The sequence below is a fragment of the Panulirus ornatus genome, chromosome 7 (assembly GCF_036320965.1).
Source record: "Panulirus ornatus isolate Po-2019 chromosome 7, ASM3632096v1, whole genome shotgun sequence".
In the NCBI taxonomy this organism is placed as follows: Eukaryota; Metazoa; Arthropoda; class Malacostraca; order Decapoda; family Palinuridae; genus Panulirus; species Panulirus ornatus.
In genome coordinates this window covers 37,250,599-37,272,344 of record NC_092230.1, presented here as the reverse complement: position 1 = coordinate 37,272,344, position 21,746 = coordinate 37,250,599, and the positions used below count along the sequence as shown (strand labels likewise).

Here is a 21,746-nt window from a genome sequence, read left to right as displayed (position 1 = left end):
AGCTAGAGATAGTGTGAACGAATGGGGCCTTTTGTCCTTTCCTAGTGCTACCTTGCAGGGGGAGGCAGGATGCTATTTCATGTGTGGCAGGGTGGCGACGGGAATGAAAAAAGGCAGCATGTACGAATTATGTGCATGTGTATAAATGTATATGTCTGTGTATGTAGATATATATATATATATATATATATATGGGGAAGAGCAGTGTGGTTTCAGAAGTGGTAGAGGATGTGTGGATCAGGTGTTTGCTTTGAAGAATGTATGTGAGAAATACTTAGAAAAGCAAATGGATTTGTATGTAGCATTTATGGATCTGGAGAAGGCATATGATAGAGTTGATAGAGATGCTCTGTGGAAGGTATTAAGAATATATGGTGTGGGAGGAAAGTTGTTAGAAGCAGTGAAAAGTTTTTATCGAGGATGTAAGGCATGTGTACGTGTAGGAAGAGAGGAAAGTGATTGGTTCTCAGTGAATGTAGGTTTGCGGCAGGGGTGTGTGATGTCTCCATGGTTGTTTAATTTGTTTATGGATGGGGTTGTTACGGAGGTGAATGCAAGAGTTTTGGAAAGAGGGGCAAGTATGAAGTCTGTTGGGATGAGAGAGCTTGGGAAGTGAGTCAGTTGTTGTTCGCTGATGATACAGCGCTGGTGGCTGATTCATGTGAGAAACTGCAGAAGCTGGTGACTGAGTTTGGCAAAGTGTGTGAAAGAAGAAAGTTAAGAGTAAATGTGAATAAGAGCAAGGTAATTAGGTACAGTAGGGTTGAGGGTCAAGTCAATTGGGAGGTAAGTTTGAATGGAGAAAAACTGGAGGAAGTAAAGTGTTTTAGATATCTGGGAGTGGATCTGGCAGTGGATGGAACCATGGAAGTGGAAGTGGATCATAGGGTGGGGGAGGGGGCGAAAATCCTGGGAGCCTTGAAGAATGTGTGGAAGTCGAGAACATTATCTCAGAAAGCAAAAATGGGTATGTTTGAAGGAATAGTGGTTCCAACAATGTTGTATGGTTGCGAGGCGTGGGCTATGGATAGAGCTGTGCGCAGGAGGATGGATGTGCTGGAAATGAGATGTTTGAGGACAATGTGTGGTGTGAGGTGGTTTGATCGAGTAAGTAACATAAGGGTAAGAGAGATGTGTGGAAATAAAAAGAGCGTGGTTGAGAGAGCAGAAGAGGGTGTTTTGAAATGGTTTGGGCACATGGAGAGAATGAGTGAGGAAAGATTGACCAAGAGGATATATGTGTCGGAGTTGGAGGGAACGAGGAGAAGTGGAAGACCAAATTGGAGGTGGAAAGATGGAGTGAAAAAGATTTTGTGTAATCGGGGCCTGAACATGCAGGAGGGTGAAAGGAGGGCAAGGAATAGAGTGAATTGAATCGATGTGGTATACCGGGGTTGACGTGCTGTCAGTGGATTGAATCAGGGCATGTGAAGCGTCTGGGGTAAACCATGGAAAGCTGTGTAGGTATGTATATTTGCATGTGTGGACGTATGTATATACATGTGTATGGGGGTGGGTTGGGCCATTTCTTTCATCTGTTTCCTTGCGCTACCTCACAAACGCGGGAGACAGCAACAAAGCAAAAAAAAAAAAAAAAAATGTATATGTTAAAATATATAGTTACGTATATAAGCGTGTGTGGACGTGTATGTATATACATGTGTATGTGGGTGGGTTGGGCCATTCTTTCGTCTGTTTTCTTGTGCTACCTCGCTAATGTGGGAGACAGCAAGTAAGTATAAAAAAATAAAATAAAAATAAAAATAAATGAATTGAAATCACATCTTGTAAATAAAAAAAATCATAAATTGTGCACAGAGATTAGTTATAAAGGGACTCCTCAATTTAAACAACTCTTATGTTCTTGAAAATGGTTATGTAAATCAAGAGGCTTGTGTAAAGAAATACCAAGAGAGACTGAGCGTACAATTGCATAAGGTGAGAGTAAATGAAGCAAGGGGAGTGGGTGAAAAATGGGAGGTATTTAGGGAAGCAGTGCTGGAATGGAATGTGTGAGAGATGCATCTGGCATACAAAAGGTGGAAGGTTGGCAGATTAGAAAGAGTAGTGAGTAGTGGGATGAAGTTGCTATTGAAAAAGAAGAGAGGTGTTTGGGCAGTTCTTACAGGGAAGGAGTGTAAATGATTGTGTGATGTATAAATGGAAGTGCAGGAGGTCTTGAAGATGGTGCAAGGGTTGAAAAAGAAGGCAAGTGAGAGTTGGGGTGAGCGAGTATCAGCAAATCCAAAATATAATATAAAAATCTAGCTCAGTCATACATCCGCCAGAGCTAAAGGCTGCATGCACACGATAATCACTGTCAGACGATATCCCACCATTGTGTACATCACAGCATCTCTCTCAGTTCTCATTCTTAGCTACCATTCGGTAAGCACGTGTTATTCAAGAAGCTAAGTAAGACAATTTGGAATTGAAAATGAAGGAAATCTTCCAATATGAAGGACGAAAAACGTTAATGTGATTGCATGTGATCTACAGTTGTCCCATTTGATGGTTTTCACAATTCTAAAGGACAAAGAAAAATATTGTGAAGCAGTCAAAGGTTTGCAAGTATGAAGTCTACAATTATAACAAAGCAATGAGAAGGGCCCATCCACAAAATGGAAAAGTTGTTGATGTGTACCACTAAGCTTATCAACAATTCAGGCGAAGGCAAGAAGTCTTTTTGAGACTTTGAAGAAGCAAGTGGGCAAGGAACACTGAGAACTTCACAGCAAGTCATGGTTGGTTCAATATATTTTTAAAAGATATAGCTTCCACAACATTCAAATCACAGTTGAAGTAGCAAGTGCAGACAAAGGAGCTGATGAAAAGGTAGAGAATAAACCGAAGATTTTTTTGATAAATAACAGACTGATTTAAAAAATGTCAATTCATAAAACTGGTTACAAAAATGAGATAATCATGATAGAAATTGCATGACGTAAAAAATAAAAATGATGAAGTATGAACTAAAGAATCTTAAAGAAAAGGTAAATAGAAACTACAGAATCATATAATAAAGCTGGTTAATAAAAACAAGATAATCATGATAAAAATTGAGTGTAGTTCATGGTAAAGTGCCTGAGGATTGGCAGAATGCATGCATAGTGCCATTGTACAAAGGCAAAGAGGATAAAGTTGAGTGTTCTAATTACAGAGGTATAAGTTTGTTGAGTATTCATGGGAAATTATATGGGAGGGTATTGACTGAGAATAAAAGCATGTACAGAGCATTAGTTTGGGGAAGAGCAGTGTGGTTTCAGAAGTGGTAGAGGACGTGTGGATCAGGTGTTTGCTTTGAAGAATGTATGTGAGAAATACTTAGAAAAACAGATTTATGGATCTGGAGAAGGCAGGCATATGATAGAGTTGATAGAGATGCTCTGTGGAAGGTATTAAGAATATATGGTGTGGGAGGAAAGTTGTTAGAAGCAGTGAAAAGTTTTTATCGAGGATGTAAGGCATGTGTACGTGTAGGAAGAGAGGAAAGTGATTGGTTCTCAGTAATGTAGGTTTGCGGCAGGGGTGTGTGATGTCTCCATGGTTGTTTAATTTGTTTATGGATGGGGTTGTTACGGAGGTGAATGCAAGAGTTTTGGAAAGAGGGGCAAGTATGAAGTCTGTTGGGGATGAGAGAGCTTGGGAAGTGAGTCAGTTGTTGTGTTCGCTGATGATACAGCGCTGGTGGCTGATTCATGTGAGAAACTGCAGAAGCTGGTGACTGAGTTTGGCAAAGTGTGTGAAAGAAGAAAGTTAAGAGTAAATGTGAATAAGAGCAAGGTAATTAGGTACAGTAGGGTTGAGGGTCAAGTCAATTGGGAGGTAAGTTTGAATGGAGAAAAACTGGAGGAAGTAAAGTGTTTTAGATATCTGGGAGTGGATCTGGCAGTGGATGGAACCATGGAAGTGGAAGTGGATCATAGGGTGGGGGAGGGGGCGAAAATCCTGGGAGCCTTGAAGAATGTGTGGAAGTCGAGAACATTATCTCAGAAAGCAAAAATGGGTATGTTTGAAGGAATAGTGGTTCCAACAATGTTGTATGGTTGCGAGGCGTGGGCTATGGATAGAGCTGTGCGCAGGAGGATGGATGTGCTGGAAATGAGATGTTTGAGGACAATGTGTGGTGTGAGGTGGTTTGATCGAGTAAGTAACATAAGGGTAAGAGAGATGTGTGGAAATAAAAAGAGCGTGGTTGAGAGAGCAGAAGAGGGTGTTTTGAAATGGTTTGGGCACATGGAGAGAATGAGTGAGGAAAGATTGACCAAGAGGATATATGTGTCGGAGTTGGAGGGAACGAGGAGAAGTGGAAGACCAAATTGGAGGTGGAAAGATGGAGTGAAAAAGATTTTGTGTAATCGGGGCCTGAACATGCAGGAGGGTGAAAGGAGGGCAAGGAATAGAGTGAATTGAATCGATGTGGTATACCGGGGTTGACGTGCTGTCAGTGGATTGAATCAGGGCATGTGAAGCGTCTGGGGTAAACCATGGAAAGCTGTGTAGGTATGTATATTTGCATGTGTGGACGTATGTATATACATGTGTATGGGGGTGGGTTGGGCCATTTCTTTCATCTGTTTCCTTGCGCTACCTCGCAAACGCGGGAGACAGCAACAAAGCAAAAAAAAAAAAAAAAAAATGTATATGTTAAAATATATAGTTACGTATATAAGCGTGTGTGGACGTGTATGTATATACATGTGTATGTGGGTGGGTTGGGCCATTCTTTCGTCTGTTTTCTTGTGCTACCTCGCTAATGTGGGAGACAGCAAGTAAGTATAAAAAAATAAAATAAAAATAAAAATAAATGAATTGAAATCACATCTTGTAAATAAAAAAAATCATAAATTGTGCACAGAGATTAGTTATAAAGGGACTCCTCAATTTAAACAACTCTTATGTTCTTGAAAATGGTTATGTAAATCAAGAGGCTTGTGTAAAGAAATACCAAGAGAGACTGAGCGTACAATTGCATAAGGTGAGAGTAAATGAAGCAAGGGGAGTGGGTGAAAAATGGGAGGTATTTAGGGAAGCAGTGCTGGAATGGAATGTGTGAGAGATGCATCTGGCATACAAAAGGTGGAAGGTTGGCAGATTAGAAAGAGTAGTGAGTAGTGGGATGAAGTTGCTATTGAAAAAGAAGAGAGGTGTTTGGGCAGTTCTTACAGGGAAGGAGTGTAAATGATTGTGTGATGTATAAATGGAAGTGCAGGAGGTCTTGAAGATGGTGCAAGGGTTGAAAAAGAAGGCAAGTGAGAGTTGGGGTGAGCGAGTATCAGCAAATCCAAAATATAATATAAAAATCTAGCTCAGTCATACATCCGCCAGAGCTAAAGGCTGCATGCACACGATAATCACTGTCAGACGATATCCCACCATTGTGTACATCACAGCATCTCTCTCAGTTCTCATTCTTAGCTACCATTCGGTAAGCACGTGTTATTCAAGAAGCTAAGTAAGACAATTTGGAATTGAAAATGAAGGAAATCTTCCAATATGAAGGACGAAAAACGTTAATGTGATTGCATGTGATCTACAGTTGTCCCATTTGATGGTTTTCACAATTCTAAAGGACAAAGAAAAATATGTGAAGCAGTCAAAGGTTTGCAAGTATGAAGTCTACAATTATAACAAAGCAATGAGAAGGGCCCATCCACAAAATGGAAAAGTTGTTGATGTGTACCACTAAGCTTATCAACAATTCAGGCGAAGGCAAGAAGTCTTTTTGAGACTTTGAAGAAGCAAGTGGGCAAGGAACACTGAGAACTTCACAGCAAGTCATGGTTGGTTCAATATATTTTTTAAAAGATATAGCTTCCACAACATTCAAATCACAGTTGAAGTAGCAAGTGCAGACAAAGGAGCTGATGAAAAGGTAGAGAATAAACCGAAGATTTTTTTGATAAATAACAGACTGATTTAAAAAATGTCAATTCATAAAACTGGTTACAAAAATGAGATAATCATGATAGAAATTGCATGACGTAAAAAATAAAAATGATGAAGTATGAACTAAAGAATCTTAAAGAAAAGGTAAATAGAAACTACAGAATCATATAATAAAGCTGGTTAATAAAAACAAGATAATCATGATAAAAATTGAGTGTAGTTCATGGTAAAGTGCCTGAGGATTGGCAGAATGCATGCATAGTGCCATTGTACAAAGGCAAAGAGGATAAAGTTGAGTGTTCTAATTACAGAGGTATAAGTTTGTTGAGTATTCATGGGAAATTATATGGGAGGGTATTGACTGAGAATAAAAGCATGTACAGAGCATTAGTTTGGGGAAGAGCAGTGTGGTTTCAGAAGTGGTAGAGGACGTGTGGATCAGGTGTTTGCTTTGAAGAATGTATGTGAGAAATACTTAGAAAAACAGATTTATGGATCTGGAGAAGGCAGGCATATGATAGAGTTGATACAGATGCTCTGTGGAAGGTATTAAGAATATATGGCGTGGGAGGTAAGTTGCTAGAATCAGTGAAAAGTTTTTATCGAGGATGTAAGGCATGTGTACGAGTAGGAAGAGAGGAAAGTGATTGGTTCCCAGTAAATGTCAGTTTGCAGCAGGGGTGCAAGATGTCTCCATGGTTGCTTAATTTGTTTATGGATGGGGTTGTTAGGAAGGTGAATGCAAGAGTTTCGGAGAAAGGGGCAAGTATTCAGTCTGTTGTGGATCAGAGGGATTGGGAAGTGAGTAAGTTGTTGTTCGCTGATGATACAGGGCTGTTGGCTGATTAGGGTGAAAAGCTTCAAAAGTTGGTGACTAAGTTTGGTAAAGTGTGTGAAAGTAGAAAGCTGAGAGCAAATGTGAATAAGAGCAAAGTTATTAGGCTCAGTAGGGTTGAGGGACAAGTAAATTGGGAGGTAAGTTTGAATGCAGAAAAACCGGAGGAAGTGAAGTGTTTTAGATATCTGGGAGTGGATTTGGCAGCAGATGGAACCATAGAAGCAGAAGTGAGTCACAGGGTGGGAGAGGGGGCAAAAGTTCTGAAAGTGTTGAAGAATGTGTGGAAGTCGAGAACATTATCTTGGAAAGTGAAAATGAGTATGTTTGAAGGAATAGTGGTTCCAACAATGTTATATGGTTGTGAGGCGTGGGCTATGGATAGAGTTGTGCGGAGGAGGGTGGATGTGCTGGAAATGAGATGTTTGAGGACAATATGTGATGTGAGGTGGTTTGATCAAGTAAGTAATAATAGGGTAAGAGAGATGTGATAATAAAAAGAGTGTAGTTGAGAAAGCATAAGAGGGTGTTTTGAAATGGTTTGGTCACATGGACAGAATGAGTGAGGAAAGATTGACCAAGAGGATATATGGGTCAGAGGTGGAGGGAACGAGAAGTGGGAGACCCAATTGGAGGTAGAAAGATGGAGTGAAAAAGATTTTGAGCCATCGGGGCCTGAACATGCAGGAGGGTGGAAGGCATGCAAGAAATAGAGTGAAATGGAACGATGTGGTATAGCGGGGTTGATGTGCTGTCAATGGATTGAACCAGGGCATGTGAAGCGTCTGTGGTAAACCATGGAAAGTTCTGTGGGGCCTGGATGTGGAAAGGGAGCTGTGGTTTCGGTGCATTATTACATGACAGCTAGAGACTGAGTGTGAACGAATGTGGCCTTTGTTGTCTTTTCCTAGCACTACCCCGTGCACATGAGAGGGGAGGGGGTTGTTATTTCATGTGTGGCGGGGTGGCGATGGGAATGAATAAAGGTAAACAGTATGAATTATGTACATGTCTGTGTGTGTGTATATATATGTATATGTTGAGATGTATAGGTAAGTATATTTGCGTGTGTGGACGTGTATGTATATACATGTGTATGTGGGTGGGTTGGCCATTCTTTCATCTATTTCCTTGCGCTACCTCGCTAACACGGGAGACAGCGACAAAGCAAAAAATAATAATAATAATAATAATAATAATAATAATAATAATAATAATAATAATAATAAAAGAATGCAGTATAAGCATACAAATACTACATGCCATGTTGACATAAGTCTGACGTACATACATTTCTAGATCTGACCGATCAATCAAAATGGAACTAGGACATATGTGAAGGATGGATGGTACTTACACAGATAAGGAGCATCCATGCTGCCACACCAACAAAGAAGATATTATTCTAAAATTTTCTGTATTTTCCTTAACGGAGAATAATACATACAATTCAATGAACTTTTTTTAAGCATAAAGGGATAGACCAGGCATGGAATCCTACTTCTCAAATTCAGTTAATAATCCATACCTTGTAAAGTCAAAGGACTTTGCTTTCTTGGTTTTGGTGTCTGAAACACCCTTAGTTGAAATGCCTGTAATACCTTGGCTCTTGGCCAATAAGTTCTGAAGTTGCTTATTATGAGCCTCCAGCTGCCGAATTCTCGTCTCGAGTTCCTGAGAAAAAGCAAAGATCAATAAAAACATTCTCATCAACTGTCTGAACAAGAGAAAACAGAGGTTCAACTTGCTTCAACAAAAAGAACAAGAAAAGTAACAAGTAATCCCAACTGTATTTCTTTTTTCATCCTTCATGAATACTAATCTTTCTACCTCTCAAACTATTAATATACCCACAATTAGAATATACCTTTGCCTGTGCCACAGTGGCTACTATAAATAAAATAATCCTCTAAAAATTAAACTATAAATAAAAGTATCCTCTAAAAATCTAAGTCAATCACTGCACTTATGAATTTTAAAAAGTTGTTCCTTGACCTATAATATGTACACAAATAACTTTTAAAGATCCAACTTTATAAAAAGGTTTTGAAACCCTTGTTAATCAGTTCTCAGTTTTAGGAAGAACAAGATTCACTTTAGCATTCATTCATACCAAATCATCTGTTTTCAGTTTTTCAAAGAACAATACCAAATCATCCATGTAATGAATTAAATCTACTGAGCTACTTCAACATTAAACTACTGAAGGTGATTCTTGGGTGCCATCTAGTGACAGGATAAAATTAGATAATTAAAAAATGACTGTTTCAACTGCCAAGATTTTTCATGCTAGACAACATCCCTGTAACCTATCTGTGTACAATCGCAATATTTTAAGGATAAGATGGCTTGGAGTTAAACATGCAGCAAGTTTAATCATGATGGAAAAACTACTTAAGGTGCCCCTTCAATTGCCAGCATGATGGCTTAGGATCTGAATTCAGCAATACTGGTTGACATAAAAGGTGCATTTAGCCTAAAATTTATCAGTGTGTCTACAATCACATACAACAAAGGAGTAATATCAAAAGAAGAGAAGCAGCAGGAAAAACTAAAAGCTTGTCTGTGAAAGAAGTGAAAGGAAACAGTAGGAAAGTGGAAAGACAAGGTATAAAATTGAGAAGTGGAAGTGAAATAATGAATTTAATTTGTCGGCAAAGATAAGAAGACTGAAAGGATCACCTAACTGAAAAGTGAGCGGAGGATTACATGTGCAGGATAAATACAAAAATAGGCAACAGTAAAGCAAGAATAGATAAACAAAGGTTATAATACTGGAAACCAAAATTATCTCTGAAGAAAACAGCAGGGTTTGGAAATGCCTGAAAGACTCTGACAGACTAATCAGTGGGCTGAAGACTATGTGAGACAGTGCCTTAAAATTCTAAATACCTTCATCTTTCCATCTTTTTACAGTAATGCACAATACTTTCAAAAATCAGTTGGTGAATAAAGAAAAATACTTAGATTGCTAAACTTTTCTTTTATTTGATTCTGAAACAGCAAATTTTGCTGTTAGGGTTTCTTCAAAATTCTACATGACACAAAATGTTAGAGCTTTACAGTTGATAAAATAAGTATTAATGTGATGGTATGAGAAGAGGAAACAATACAAGAACAGTGAATGAATGGGCTAGTACAACACCAGTGACTCATATTCATTTGGATTACAATAATATCAATTCCTTGTGTACTGAAGAGTCAACTGGAAATCAAATCATCTCATTGCATTTTCCCTCAGATACTTGAATCTCTACTCTACCTAATTTCACACATTCTTTTGGGAGTTAAAAAATTTGAACTAATATTTTACAACAACACTCACAGAGATGGCAAGTGTAAGATAAAGGCTTAGAGCCATTAACCAGTAATTCACTAATGACTAAAAAAAATTTAGTTAATATATACTCCAGCTAAGGTCATCTCAGCATGTGTTTTGAGTGTCCCCTAAACACAAATTTTTCAAAGTTCTGTACCAAGTAGTAGGAGCATCAATGCCTAAAGTCACCTCTTTAATCAGAGCCTTTCAGGGGGACGAGAAACGATCGAGTGAATATAAGTCTGAATGAGACCCTGAGCAAATTGTTTGTATAACTATCTATTTATCTATCTATCTACATTACTGATGCCTGTTCCCAACTGCAACTCCCTTAAGGGGGTGGCCACAGCAACAGAGTAACCATAACTTATGAACTCCAGTGCCAACTCTTAGCCTTGATTGCCACTGGCAGAGGGCAACTGCAGTGCAGTGTTTGCAGAGGCTCTTCCTAATATTCCTATTGACTAGTTCTACCTAATAATATTATCATTATCATACTTGATTGCCGTTTTCCGCGTTAGCAAGGTAGCACCAGGAAACTGATGAATGACCCATCCCCCCATAAACACAAGCATACATATATAAAAGCCTATACACGCACATATACATATCAACATATACAAACATACATACACAGACATTACATAAATACACTGTACATATACATGCTTGCCTATCATCCACTTCTAGTGCTATCCCCATCCCACAGGAAATAGCATCGCTAACCCCTGCTTCAGTGACGCAGCCCCAAGAAAACAGACAAAAAAAAGGCCAAAATTTGCTCACACTCAGCCTCTACTTGTCATGCGTAATGCACTGAAACCACAGCTTCCTATCTGAATCCAGGCACCACAGACCTTTCCATGGTTTACCCCAGATGTTTCACATGCCCTGGTTCAGTTCAGTGACAGGATGTCAACCCCAGAATACCACATCATTCCAATTCACTCTATTCCTTGCATGCCTCTCACCCTCCTGTATGTTCAGGTCCCAATCGCTCAAACTCTTTTTCACTCCATCCTTCCTCCTCTAATTTGGTCTCCCACTTATCCTTGTTCCCTCCACCTCTTACACATATATCCTCTTTGTCAATCTTTCTTCACTCATTCTCTCCATATGTCCAAACCATTTCAACACACTCTCTTCTGCTCTCTTGACCACACTCTTTTTATTTCCACACATCTCTCTTACCCTTACATTACTTACTCAATCAAACCACCTCACATTACATATTGTCCAAAAACATTTCATTTCTAACACATCCACCCTTCTCTGTACAATCCTATCCATAGCCCATGCTTCACAACCATACAATATTGCTGACTCTATTATTCCTTCAAACATACCCTTTTTTGCTCTCCAAGATAACATTCTCTCCTTCCACACATTCTTCATGGCTCCCAGAACTTTCGCCCCCTTCCCCACCCTGTGACTAACTTCTACTTTCATTGTTCCATTCACTGCCAAGTCCACTCCCAGATATCTAAAACACTTCACTTCCTCCAATTTTTCTCCATTTAAACTTACATCCCAATTAACTTGTCCTACAACCCTAGTGAATCTAATAACCTTGATCTTATTCACATTTATGCTCAACTTTCTCCTTTTACACACTTTTCCAAGCTCAGTCACCAACTTCTGCAGTTTCTCACTCAAATCAGCCACTTGGCAGTGACCCTGTCTCCTCTTCTTGAGTGTACACTGACGGTCACTATGGAGGCTGTCCCTATGTTGTCCTTTCATTTGCGATGTCACTTATATTTACTTGCTTACTGCCTACCCCAGGAGTCCCTCCTATTCTAAGAGCTTCTACAGTACTCGGGAAGCAGGCCACATCCATTGGTCAAGACCACAGGCCCTAAAGTGTATGTCGTGTGTGCATCTAAGTTTCCCTGTTTTCTTTATAGCTGATGCATTTTGGGCATGTAGGGTCTAAGGATATGTGGAAACTGCATCTGCAGTGTTGTGGTGGTGGGAGATGTCTACAGTGTAAGTGGGAATGTGTAACCTCAGTGTGCTGTTGTTTAAAACTGCATTGGGAGGTTGGTCATTTAGTGCTCATCAAGTCATTTCATCATGAATATGTTTTATCAGCATTATATATGTTGAGGATGGTGGGACCTTTGAGTAGAGGTGACTGAAAAAAGAGGCAGGTTGATGGCTAGTTATAGTTTGGGTGGGAGGGATCGAGTACTAGAGCACAGAACTGGGTGCCAAACATGTTGAGGTGGGTCTGTATTGGGAGGATCTTTGTTTCAATGCAAAGATGTTGAGTGTTTGTGGTTGCCAGGCAGCCAATGATTGTTCTGAGAGCACTGTTCTATGTGGTTTGCAGCTTTGTTATCTTTGCTTTTATTGGGGTTGTAGACTAGGGAAGTGAGGCATAGTTTAAAGTGGAGCAGAATAATTTTTTGAAAAAGATGCTGAAGTATTCTTTTCCAAAACATGATGTCAGTTAGTGTTCTAAGGGCTTTTAGTTTGTATACTGTTTTTGTTCATGTTATTTGTGTATGGTGTGGATGTCATGTGAGTAGGTGTCTTATTCAGTGGGAGAGACTGTCCATTCAAGGAAGGTGACTGAAAGGTGAGAGCTAGATTTGTGTCTGTCTGGGGTTAAAAGAGTAATTGACAATGTTTGCCAAGATACAGCCATTCTGTTCTTGGTGAGCCACTGTTTCAACAGTGTAATGTAGCATTGAATGTTTGATGTTGCTATTTTGGTGTTATGGTTATGAGATCATCTGCATACAAAAAAGATCTTCATGTTGAGAATTGCTTCTCACAGAGATTGGTGGGAGTTAGAGAAAGAATTGCTCTTTGGCAAACTCCACTGCAGAGTTTTAACGCTTTACATATAGAACCACTGTGAGAGACTGTAACATGGCAGCCAGCTACGCAATATACCAAACAATTTTCGTCATTGTTGTGGAGAGTGGTGTCAAGCAAATTTTGTGTGAGGATGTGTCAGGGGACAGTGTTAAATGCTTTGTTGATGCCTATTGCCACTAGTACAATGCAGGATAGGGGTTGTTGTTTGACTCCATTTAGGATATGATGTATGAGTTCACTATGTAGTCTAGTGTCTAGTGTGGATTAGAATGGGATGTTTTGTTTGATTCTGTTGTGGAAATTTTTTTTCAGAGTTTGGATATATGGTGGTAGGATGAGATGGAACTGGGGGGTTTGGAGAATTTACAGATTGGTATTATGGTGGCAAGTTTCCAGATGTTGTGGATTTTGCATTGTGGCAAGGAGTTGTTGAAATATATAAGTGCTTGGACTGCTTATAGGCCATGTTGTTTCATGTGAAAGTCTGATATGTTGCCAGGGCCTATTGGAGAGATCCTTAAGGTTTTAACTGCATTGCTTGTATCAGTGGGAGTGAAAGGTGAGTGGGCAGTGGCTAGTGGGTGAATTTCGAGTAGGGCTCTTATGATTTTTAGTTTCGTGGTGAGGGTGGTTTGTTGCTGAATTCTGAGTGGTGTTTCATGACTGAGTATGTATATTCTTAGGAAGAAGGGATTCCATTGGACTGGAACAGGAATGCATCAAAAGTGGGGGCTGGACTGATGCCATAGAGAGTAGACTTTCTTTAATAAGTGCCTGAAATAACTGTTTTGAGTCCTGTGATTCACTGTGTTGGGGAAGAAAAGCCAGTTTTCAGAAAATCATTTAGTGATTATGTTAGTGATAGAGTTGTATAGAATTTGGATTTGTTCTATGATTCCTATTCATGGAGAGTTGTGTCAGGAGCTTTATCAGGATAGAGGGGACTCCTGAGGAAGGAAGTAAAGTAATAGTTTATCAGATGTTTCCCATTGTCTTTGTGAGCACTGTGTGTATGCGTATGTGTGGTACCTTGGAGGATAACCAAAATTGAACACATAATACCCAGTGTCTTCTGCCAAAACAAATATAAGCCACTCACATAGATGTCTGGGACATGACCTTATAAAGATTATTGGGTGATTTTGCATATTTCCTGAATTTCTGTAACTAAAGTTATAATTCTCAATACCCTTATGATAAAGAAGAGTCAGGAGAAATGAAATTATAGCAAAAAGACAATGAAAAAACATAATAAATGGTTACGCTGGTGCGCTCTCTCTCTCTCTCTCTCTCTCTCTCTCTCTCTCTCTCTCTCTCTCTCTCTCTCTCTCTCTCTCTCTCTCTGCTCTCTTTGTCTCCCTCTCTCAAAATCAGTGTTTAATAGGTGCAATACAATGAAAAATTATTTACAAACAACCGCAGGTAAAAAATGGTTTATGACAGAAAATATCATATATTACATAATTTGTAAACATTCACTTGCAGCTATCAGATGTATCTCCCAAATTGTAAATGCTAATGTTACATGATAGTAAAGAATGCTAAAACTGACACTCACCTGCCGTGTCAAGCTCTCAACTGGTGTTTGCTTCTGCTGTCTGTGAGTGGTAGAGCCATCATCCTTCCTACCATATTCAACCTGAGGAATTGCTTGACCCTCCATATTCAATCTAAATTGTTGTAGAAAGTTAGTAGGAAAAATGTGTTTGGCACCTCTTGATACGTGGTAGAAGATACTGAGGATGATTTTGCATGCTTTTTTCTAGAAGCCCTTCAGTTGTATTTACTTGTGTCGTGTTCCTCCTACCCTTGTTTTGTCCTCCTTTGGCTATCTTGTCGTTCCATGCCTTGTCTTGTCCTCCCTCACATGAGTCTCATCCCTCCTTAACGATGTCTCATTCAGGTCTTTTAAAGATTTTTATATCTCTAAATTCATCTGTATAGGTAAAATTGTCTCAGATACTTATGACCACAGTACTTTTAAAAATAAAAAATTCTACTCTAATAATACTGTTCATAAACCATGTCCCTGGGGATAGGGGATTAAGAATACTTCCCACGTATTCCCTGCGTGTCGTAGAAGGCGACTAAAGGGGAGGGAGCGGGGGGCTGGAAATCCTCCCCTCTCTCTCTCTTTTTTTTTTTTTTTTCCAAAAGAAGGAACAGAGAATTGGGCCAGGTGAGGGTATTCCCTCAAAGGCCCAGTCCTCTGTTCTTAATGCTACCTCGCTAACGCGGGAAATGGCGAATAGTTTAAAAGAAAGAAAGAAAAACCATGTCCCAATGTCCGACAGATACTATCTTTGAAATGTTCATTCATTCAATATTCTTATATTTCAACACTTTGCAAAAAGCTTACTCTAAATATATGAAGGTAATTGCAAAAGAATTATGCACTATTTGTAAAGTATTCAAAAGAAATAAGTAAAAAGAAAAAGGTGTTATATGTTTCCATATTCATTTCATGTCATTATGGATGGATTCATTATTAGAAGCTTCATCTGGTAAAGCAAGACCGGAAAAAATTGTAGTCATATGAAGACTATGAAGAAAGGTGCAAGAGGTGAAAAAAAGGGCAAATGAGAGTTGGGGTGAGAGAGTATCATTAAATTTTAGGGAGAATAAAAAGATGTTCTGGAAGGAGGTAAATAAAGTGCGTAAGACAAGGGAGCAAATGGGAACTTCAGTGAAGGGCGCAAATGGGGAGGTGATAACAAGTAGTGGTGATGTGAGAAGGAGATGGAGTGAGTATTTTGAAGGTTTGTTGAATGTGTTTGATGATAGAGTGGCAGATATAGGGTGTTTTGGTCGAGGTGGTGTGCAAAAAGAGAGGGTTAGGGAAAATGATTTGGTAAACAGAGAAGAGGTAGTGAAAGCTTTGCGGAAGATGAAAGCCGGCAAGGCAGCAGGTTTGGATGGTATTGCAGTGGAATTTATTAAAAAAGGGGGTGACTGTATTATTGACTGGTTGGTAAGGTTATTTAATGTATGTATGACTCATGGTGAGGTGCCTGAGGATTGGCGGAATGCATGCATAGTGCCATTGTACAAAGGCAAAGGGGATAAGAGTGAGTGCTCAAATTACAGAGGTATAAGTTTGTTGAGTATTCCTGGTAAATTATATGGGAGGGTATTGATTGAGAGGGTGAAGGCATGTACAGAGCATCAGATTGGGGAAGAGCAGTGTGGTTTCAGAAGTGGTAGAGGATGTGTGGATCAGGTGTTTGCTTTGAAGAACGTATGTGAGAAATACTTAGAAAAGCAAATGGATTTGTATGTAGCATTTATGGATCTGGAGAAGGCATATGATAGAGTTGATAGAGATGCTCTGTGGAAGGTATTAAGAATATATGGTGTGGGAGGAAAGTTGTTAGAAGCAGTGAAAAGTTTTTATCGAGGATGTAAGGCATGTGTACGTGTAGGAAGAGAGGAAAGTGATTGGTTCTCAGTGAATGTAGGTTTGCGGCAGGGGTGTGTGATGTCTCCATGGTTGTTTAATTTGTTTATGGATGGGGTTGTTAGGGAGGTAAATGCAAGAGTTTTGGAAAGAGGGGCAAGTATGAAGTCTGTTGGGGATGAGAGAGCTTGGGAAGTGAGTCAGTTGTTGTTCGCTGATGATACAGCGCTGGTGGCTGATTCATGTGAGAAACTGCAGAAGCTGGTGACTGAGTTTGGTAAAGTGTGTGGAAGAAGAAAGTTAAGAGTAAATGTGAATAAGAGCAAGGTTATTAGGTACAGTAGGGTTGAGGGTCAAGTCAATTGGGAGGTGAGTTTGAATGGAGAAAAACTGGAGGAAGTGAAGTGTTTTAGATATCTGGGAGTGGATCTGGCAGTGGATGGAACCATGGAAGCGGAAGTGGATCATAGAGTGGGGGAGGGGGCGAAAATTCTGGGGGCCTTGAAGAATGTGTGGAAGTCGAGAACATTATCTCGGAAAGCAAAAATGGGTATGTTTGAAGGAATAGTGGTTCCAACAATGTTGTATGGTTGCGAGGCGTGGGCTATGGATAGAGTTGTGCGCAGGAGGATGGATGTGCTGGAAATGAGATGTTTGAGGACAATGTGTGGTGTGAGGTGGTTTGATCGAGTGAGTAACGTAAGGGTAAGAGAGATGTGTGGAAATAAAAAGAGCGTGGTTGAGAGAGCAGAAGAGGGTGTTTTGAAGTGGTTTGGGCACATGGAGAGAATGAGTGAGGAAAGATTGACCAAGAGGATATATGTGTTGGAGGTGGAGGGAACGAGGAGAAGAGGGAGACCAAATTGCAGGTGGAAAGATGGAGTGAAAAAGATTTTGTGTGATCGGGGCCTGAACATGCAGGAGGGTGAAAGGAGGGCAAGGAATAGAGTGAATTGGAGCGATGTGGTATACCGGGGTTGACGTGCTGTCAGTGGATTGAATCAAGGCATGTGAAGCGTCTGGGGTAAACCATGGAAAGCTGTGTAGGTATGTATATTTGCGTGTGTGGACGTATGTATATACATGTGTATGGGGGGGGGGGGTTGGGCCATTTCTTTCGTCTGTTTCCTTGCGCTACCTCGCAAACGCGGGAGACAGCGACAAAGTATAATAAAAAAAAAAAAAAAATGAAGACAGATGCATGATACTAAACTGATGTGAGAATATGATAAAAAAGGAAAAGGAGAAATGGCTATCTATCTAACTATCTATATCTCTGACTCCTGTTCCAATTAAAACTTCCTCAAAGGGGTGGCTATGGAAACAGAGTCTTCATAACTAATGAACTCCAGTGCCTCACCCTTAACAAGCCATTGGCAGAGGGCAAGTCTAGCCAGTGTTTGCAAAAGCTCCTACCCAACAACTATTTCTATCCAATGCTCCTACCTACTACTTCTACCTAATGCTCCTGTCTAAATGTTCCTATCTACTACTTCTTTCTACTACTCCCACCATTTTACCAAAAGGCAGGGCTAGCACACAGTGCTCACCACAGGAAAACATAGAGTTACAAAGAATGAGCTGTGTGAGTTAATTGTTGTTAAGTGTTACATATGACAAGTAGAGACTATATTTGTGGACAGAATGCCAGTAGTCCACATGTTATTGAGGCAGAGAGAAAAGACAGCTACCTGGGTAAGAGGAGTGCAACATGACAAACCACTAAAGTGATGGCTCACTAAGCAGATGTCACTAACCCTCCTGATACCCAGGCAGGGAGTACTGGTAATATACCTTCCTGGTTGTTGGCTGCCTACCAACTACTACCTACACAACAGAAGTAAATTCTTGAACAAATCAGCCTTGCACGGATACTATACCCTGTACAAATTTCTTTATCAGCTACTTCATAGGCCAAGCAGATAGTGAGAGATATGTGGCTGGTTGTTCTAAATGTTGTGCTGGATTTTCTACATCCAAAGCCAGTTGTTCTTGGTACACTCCCAGCTGTTCATGGTGACAGCTGTTCTAGGTATAGAGCTGGTTGTTTCATATACAGCCAGTTGTTAAAGGTACAGTAACTTGGCCTATGTACAGTGTCAGCTGTTTTAAGTTTAGTGCCCATTCTCTGACTCCCCTCTTATGTTGGACCTCCACCTCACAGTCAGCACTATATGATCACTTTCCTTAAGATAATCAATTTTTGATGAGTTCTATTTCCATCCTGCATTGTGTAAAAAAAAAAAAAAGGCCAAGCAGTGACGGTGCTTCATTCCTGCTAGATTTTGTATACTATGTCATACACTGGTTTAAGAAGTTCTCATGTACATGGTTCAGGATCTTGTATCTCCATGTCTCTGCTTCATAGGCAACCACATTCTCCTAGTGTTTTACTACCTCCCTTACCATCCAGCATATTCCTTTATATTATCAATGTACATCTGCTCTAGGCTGCCATAGTTCCTTGGAAGGTTATATACAACCAGTACCAATGAACAATTACTGTGATAGTCATTTTCCATGGTTTACAGGTGCTGTCCATGATCCTGGAATCTTATGTTGTCCCATATTAACTACCAAAGTCAGGTGTCCCTGAGAAACTGCAGTCCACCAACTTGGGGCATGGGTTTGAACCACACGGGCCTATGTCAATGCTTTACTTTGTTCTCCTTAGTTAAGAGTCCTGATCTCCATCCTGGCAATCTACAGCTGTAAATGAATACTGATATAAATACTAAACAGTCATCTTGAGAGGATTATGAAAAACTATCGGCCAAAAGGTCAAGGTGTAGCCATATGAGTGTTTAGCACATGTTTGCTTATGAAGGGCAAGGCATGGTGCATAGTGAAAAAAATACTTTTTGAAATTGCATGTGGATAAATTGGTAAATGTATATGAAGACTGTTACATTAGTGATGTGAGCATGTGGATGGATAAAATAACTGATTTACAATAAAATAGCACAGGCTAGGTATGTTATATATTTTTCATGACCTAATATTTTTTCAGTGCAGAGGCAAATCCTTTCGTATGCATCTTACACACTATTTGATTTCCATTTTTCTCATAAATATTTTTTGGGGAAAAATGGGCTGAAAAAGGCTTATATCAAACTTAATACGGAAAACCCAGGAAAAATCTTTTGAATATCAAATTTCGTTTGTCTATGAATAAAAAAATACAAAGTTGGTTATATGATTTGTAGAAAATGGGATTTTACTGCCATCACACTGCAAAAGAATTATAACAGTAGGAAGCACATGAAGAGTACCTCTTTTATGCATTGTTTTTTGTTATAGTGTACCCCTCTGGGAAGAAGACATTACACATCAGTTCCCCTGAGTTTAGTCTCTACCATTCCAATGGTATTTGGGTTACTTTCCTTGATGCATTCATTTAAAATCTATGTCCTTATTATCCTTATTTGTCACCTGTTCATCCACATTCACCACTAGTAACTTTCATCTGTGTTTTTCCTATCCCGGGGCTGATTTGATCCCTTTTTTTTTTGCCTTTAAGCAACTTCTTTTAGTCTTATCCTATTTCTCTATTTCCTTGTCACTTAACATACCCTACTTTGAACTCCTCACTTCTGTACTGCTTACCACAGCACAGAAGCTAGTATGGTATCTCATCATTGAGATGAAGTTCACAAAACAAAATAATATATACAGAAAAACAATAAATTGCTAACAAAAACATAAATTTCATTAGCTCCCCGGGGTTCCTACAGTATTACAGGTGTATCTCACAAATTCTATTGCTGTCCTGGACTACATTGTTTAAGGGGACCCTCTGCTGCACTGTCTGGACATCCAGACCCATGTTGGCAGTGGATTTTCATGAGCATAATTGGCATATTTGGGCCAAAACATAAGATAAATCTGAAATGCTAAAGTTAATGTGTCATTTTCATAGGTTGATTCTTTTAAATAGTTTAATAATTCTACTCTTCGCAGTATTTTCCTGGATATATTGGTCACCTTATCTAGTATTGTTAAATATGATGCTTCTCATGCTCCACATGTATTTCTGTATAAAAAAAAATAACTATACAAGACATTTAGATCATAAGTGCCCATTTCCTAAAGTTCTTTCCTTGCGGAGCTAAAATGGACTACCCAAGTATATATCATAGATTATCCTACACACACACACACACACATATGTATATATATATATATATATATATATATATATATATATATATATATATATGGGGATAGGGGAGAAAGAATACTTCCCACGTATTCCCTGCGTGTCGTAGAAGGCGACTAAAAGGGGAGGGAGCGTGGGGCTGGAAATCCTCCCCTCTCTTTTTTTCTTTTAGATTTTCCAAAAGAAGGAACAGAGAAGGGGGCCAGGTGAGGATATTCCCTCAAAGGCCCAGTCCTCTGTTCTTAATGCTACCTCGCTAACGCGGAAAATGGCAAATAGTTTGAAAGTATATATATATATATATATATATATATATATATATATATATATATATATATATATATATATATATACACATAACTAAAAAAAGGGGCAGTTGCAAAGGACACCCCTCGCTGATACTCAACCGAAGTGGTTAAGTTTCAGAAGGTAGGGACCCCATACCTGCAGGTGGCCCAGATGATAGCACCCCCGCATCCCCGGAGTGCCTACAGCTAAAACTCCCGGCCAATGTTTATATTGACCCCGCTGACCTGACCTATGTTAAGAAGTCATCCAAATCCCAGGTTTAAGGTTCCATAAGGGAGAACACTGACCTCTATTGCTCTCACTAAACATAAGTCCTGTGGCAACTGTCCGCTGGGACACCGGTAGCATCTAGAGCGATGTTAAGACTCTACTAATTCCACATTATACTTGTCTGACTTGAACGTCGAGTAATTACAATCACAACATTCTGTAGTTCAGCAATACTTGATAGTTTAATTGTTGCCGACGGCGGCAACACTGACCTTGCCACACTCGTCCTCGCGAGCAACATCACCAGCGAATATTTCACTTAATTGTGTGGCATATGATATTACTCTTATCATTCTCATTACGTCTATTCAATTATTCTTTCTCCATTCAGCTCAAACATATAAACCCGTATATACAACCTAACAAGCCTATACTACCGAAAACAACTGAAATCCTTATGTATGGTAATTTCTTACCGCGATCCTTAATTTCAATCGTTCATTCTATTGTAAACTCGGCTAAGACATAACCATGATGTTATTTATCCATATATTTATAAGTAACTAGGAATATAGTCCTTATAAAAAAAAATCTAAATCTGCTAAACTGTACAAACTTACAAACAATGAATATAGGTTATTTGCGGTTTGGATTTAGAGAGCAAGTAATCATTCGAGCTATACTGATCTACCAGACAGAAAAGCAATTGAGACATATACAGTAAAGAAAAATTATCCATGCTGCCAAAATGGTGACAGAACGGAGAAAAATGTTTTATTTTCCTCATCTCTCCACACTG

General features: G+C 39.4%; 1 protein-coding gene across 4 annotated transcripts in view; it reads right to left on the bottom strand.

Moving 5' to 3' along the window:
• Positions 1-21,285, bottom strand: part of LOC139749529 (tRNA pseudouridine(38/39) synthase-like) — a 94,189-nt gene extending 72,904 nt beyond the window's left edge. For 2 of the 4 annotated variants that reach the window (XM_071663492.1, XM_071663495.1), the window contains exons 1-3: positions 21,025-21,213; positions 14,431-14,808; positions 8,253-8,398 (exon numbers count right to left, since the gene is read on the bottom strand). In XM_071663492.1, coding sequence (XP_071519593.1) covers positions 8,253-8,398; positions 14,431-14,535 — 251 coding nt within the window. In that variant the 5' untranslated portion in view covers positions 14,536-14,808; positions 21,025-21,213. Of the gene's footprint in view, positions 1-8,252; positions 8,399-14,430; positions 14,809-21,024 lie in introns of all 4 variants that reach the window. The other 2 variants (XM_071663494.1, XM_071663493.1) reach the window with 2 other exon arrangements.
• Positions 21,286-21,746: the final 461 nt, after the last annotated feature.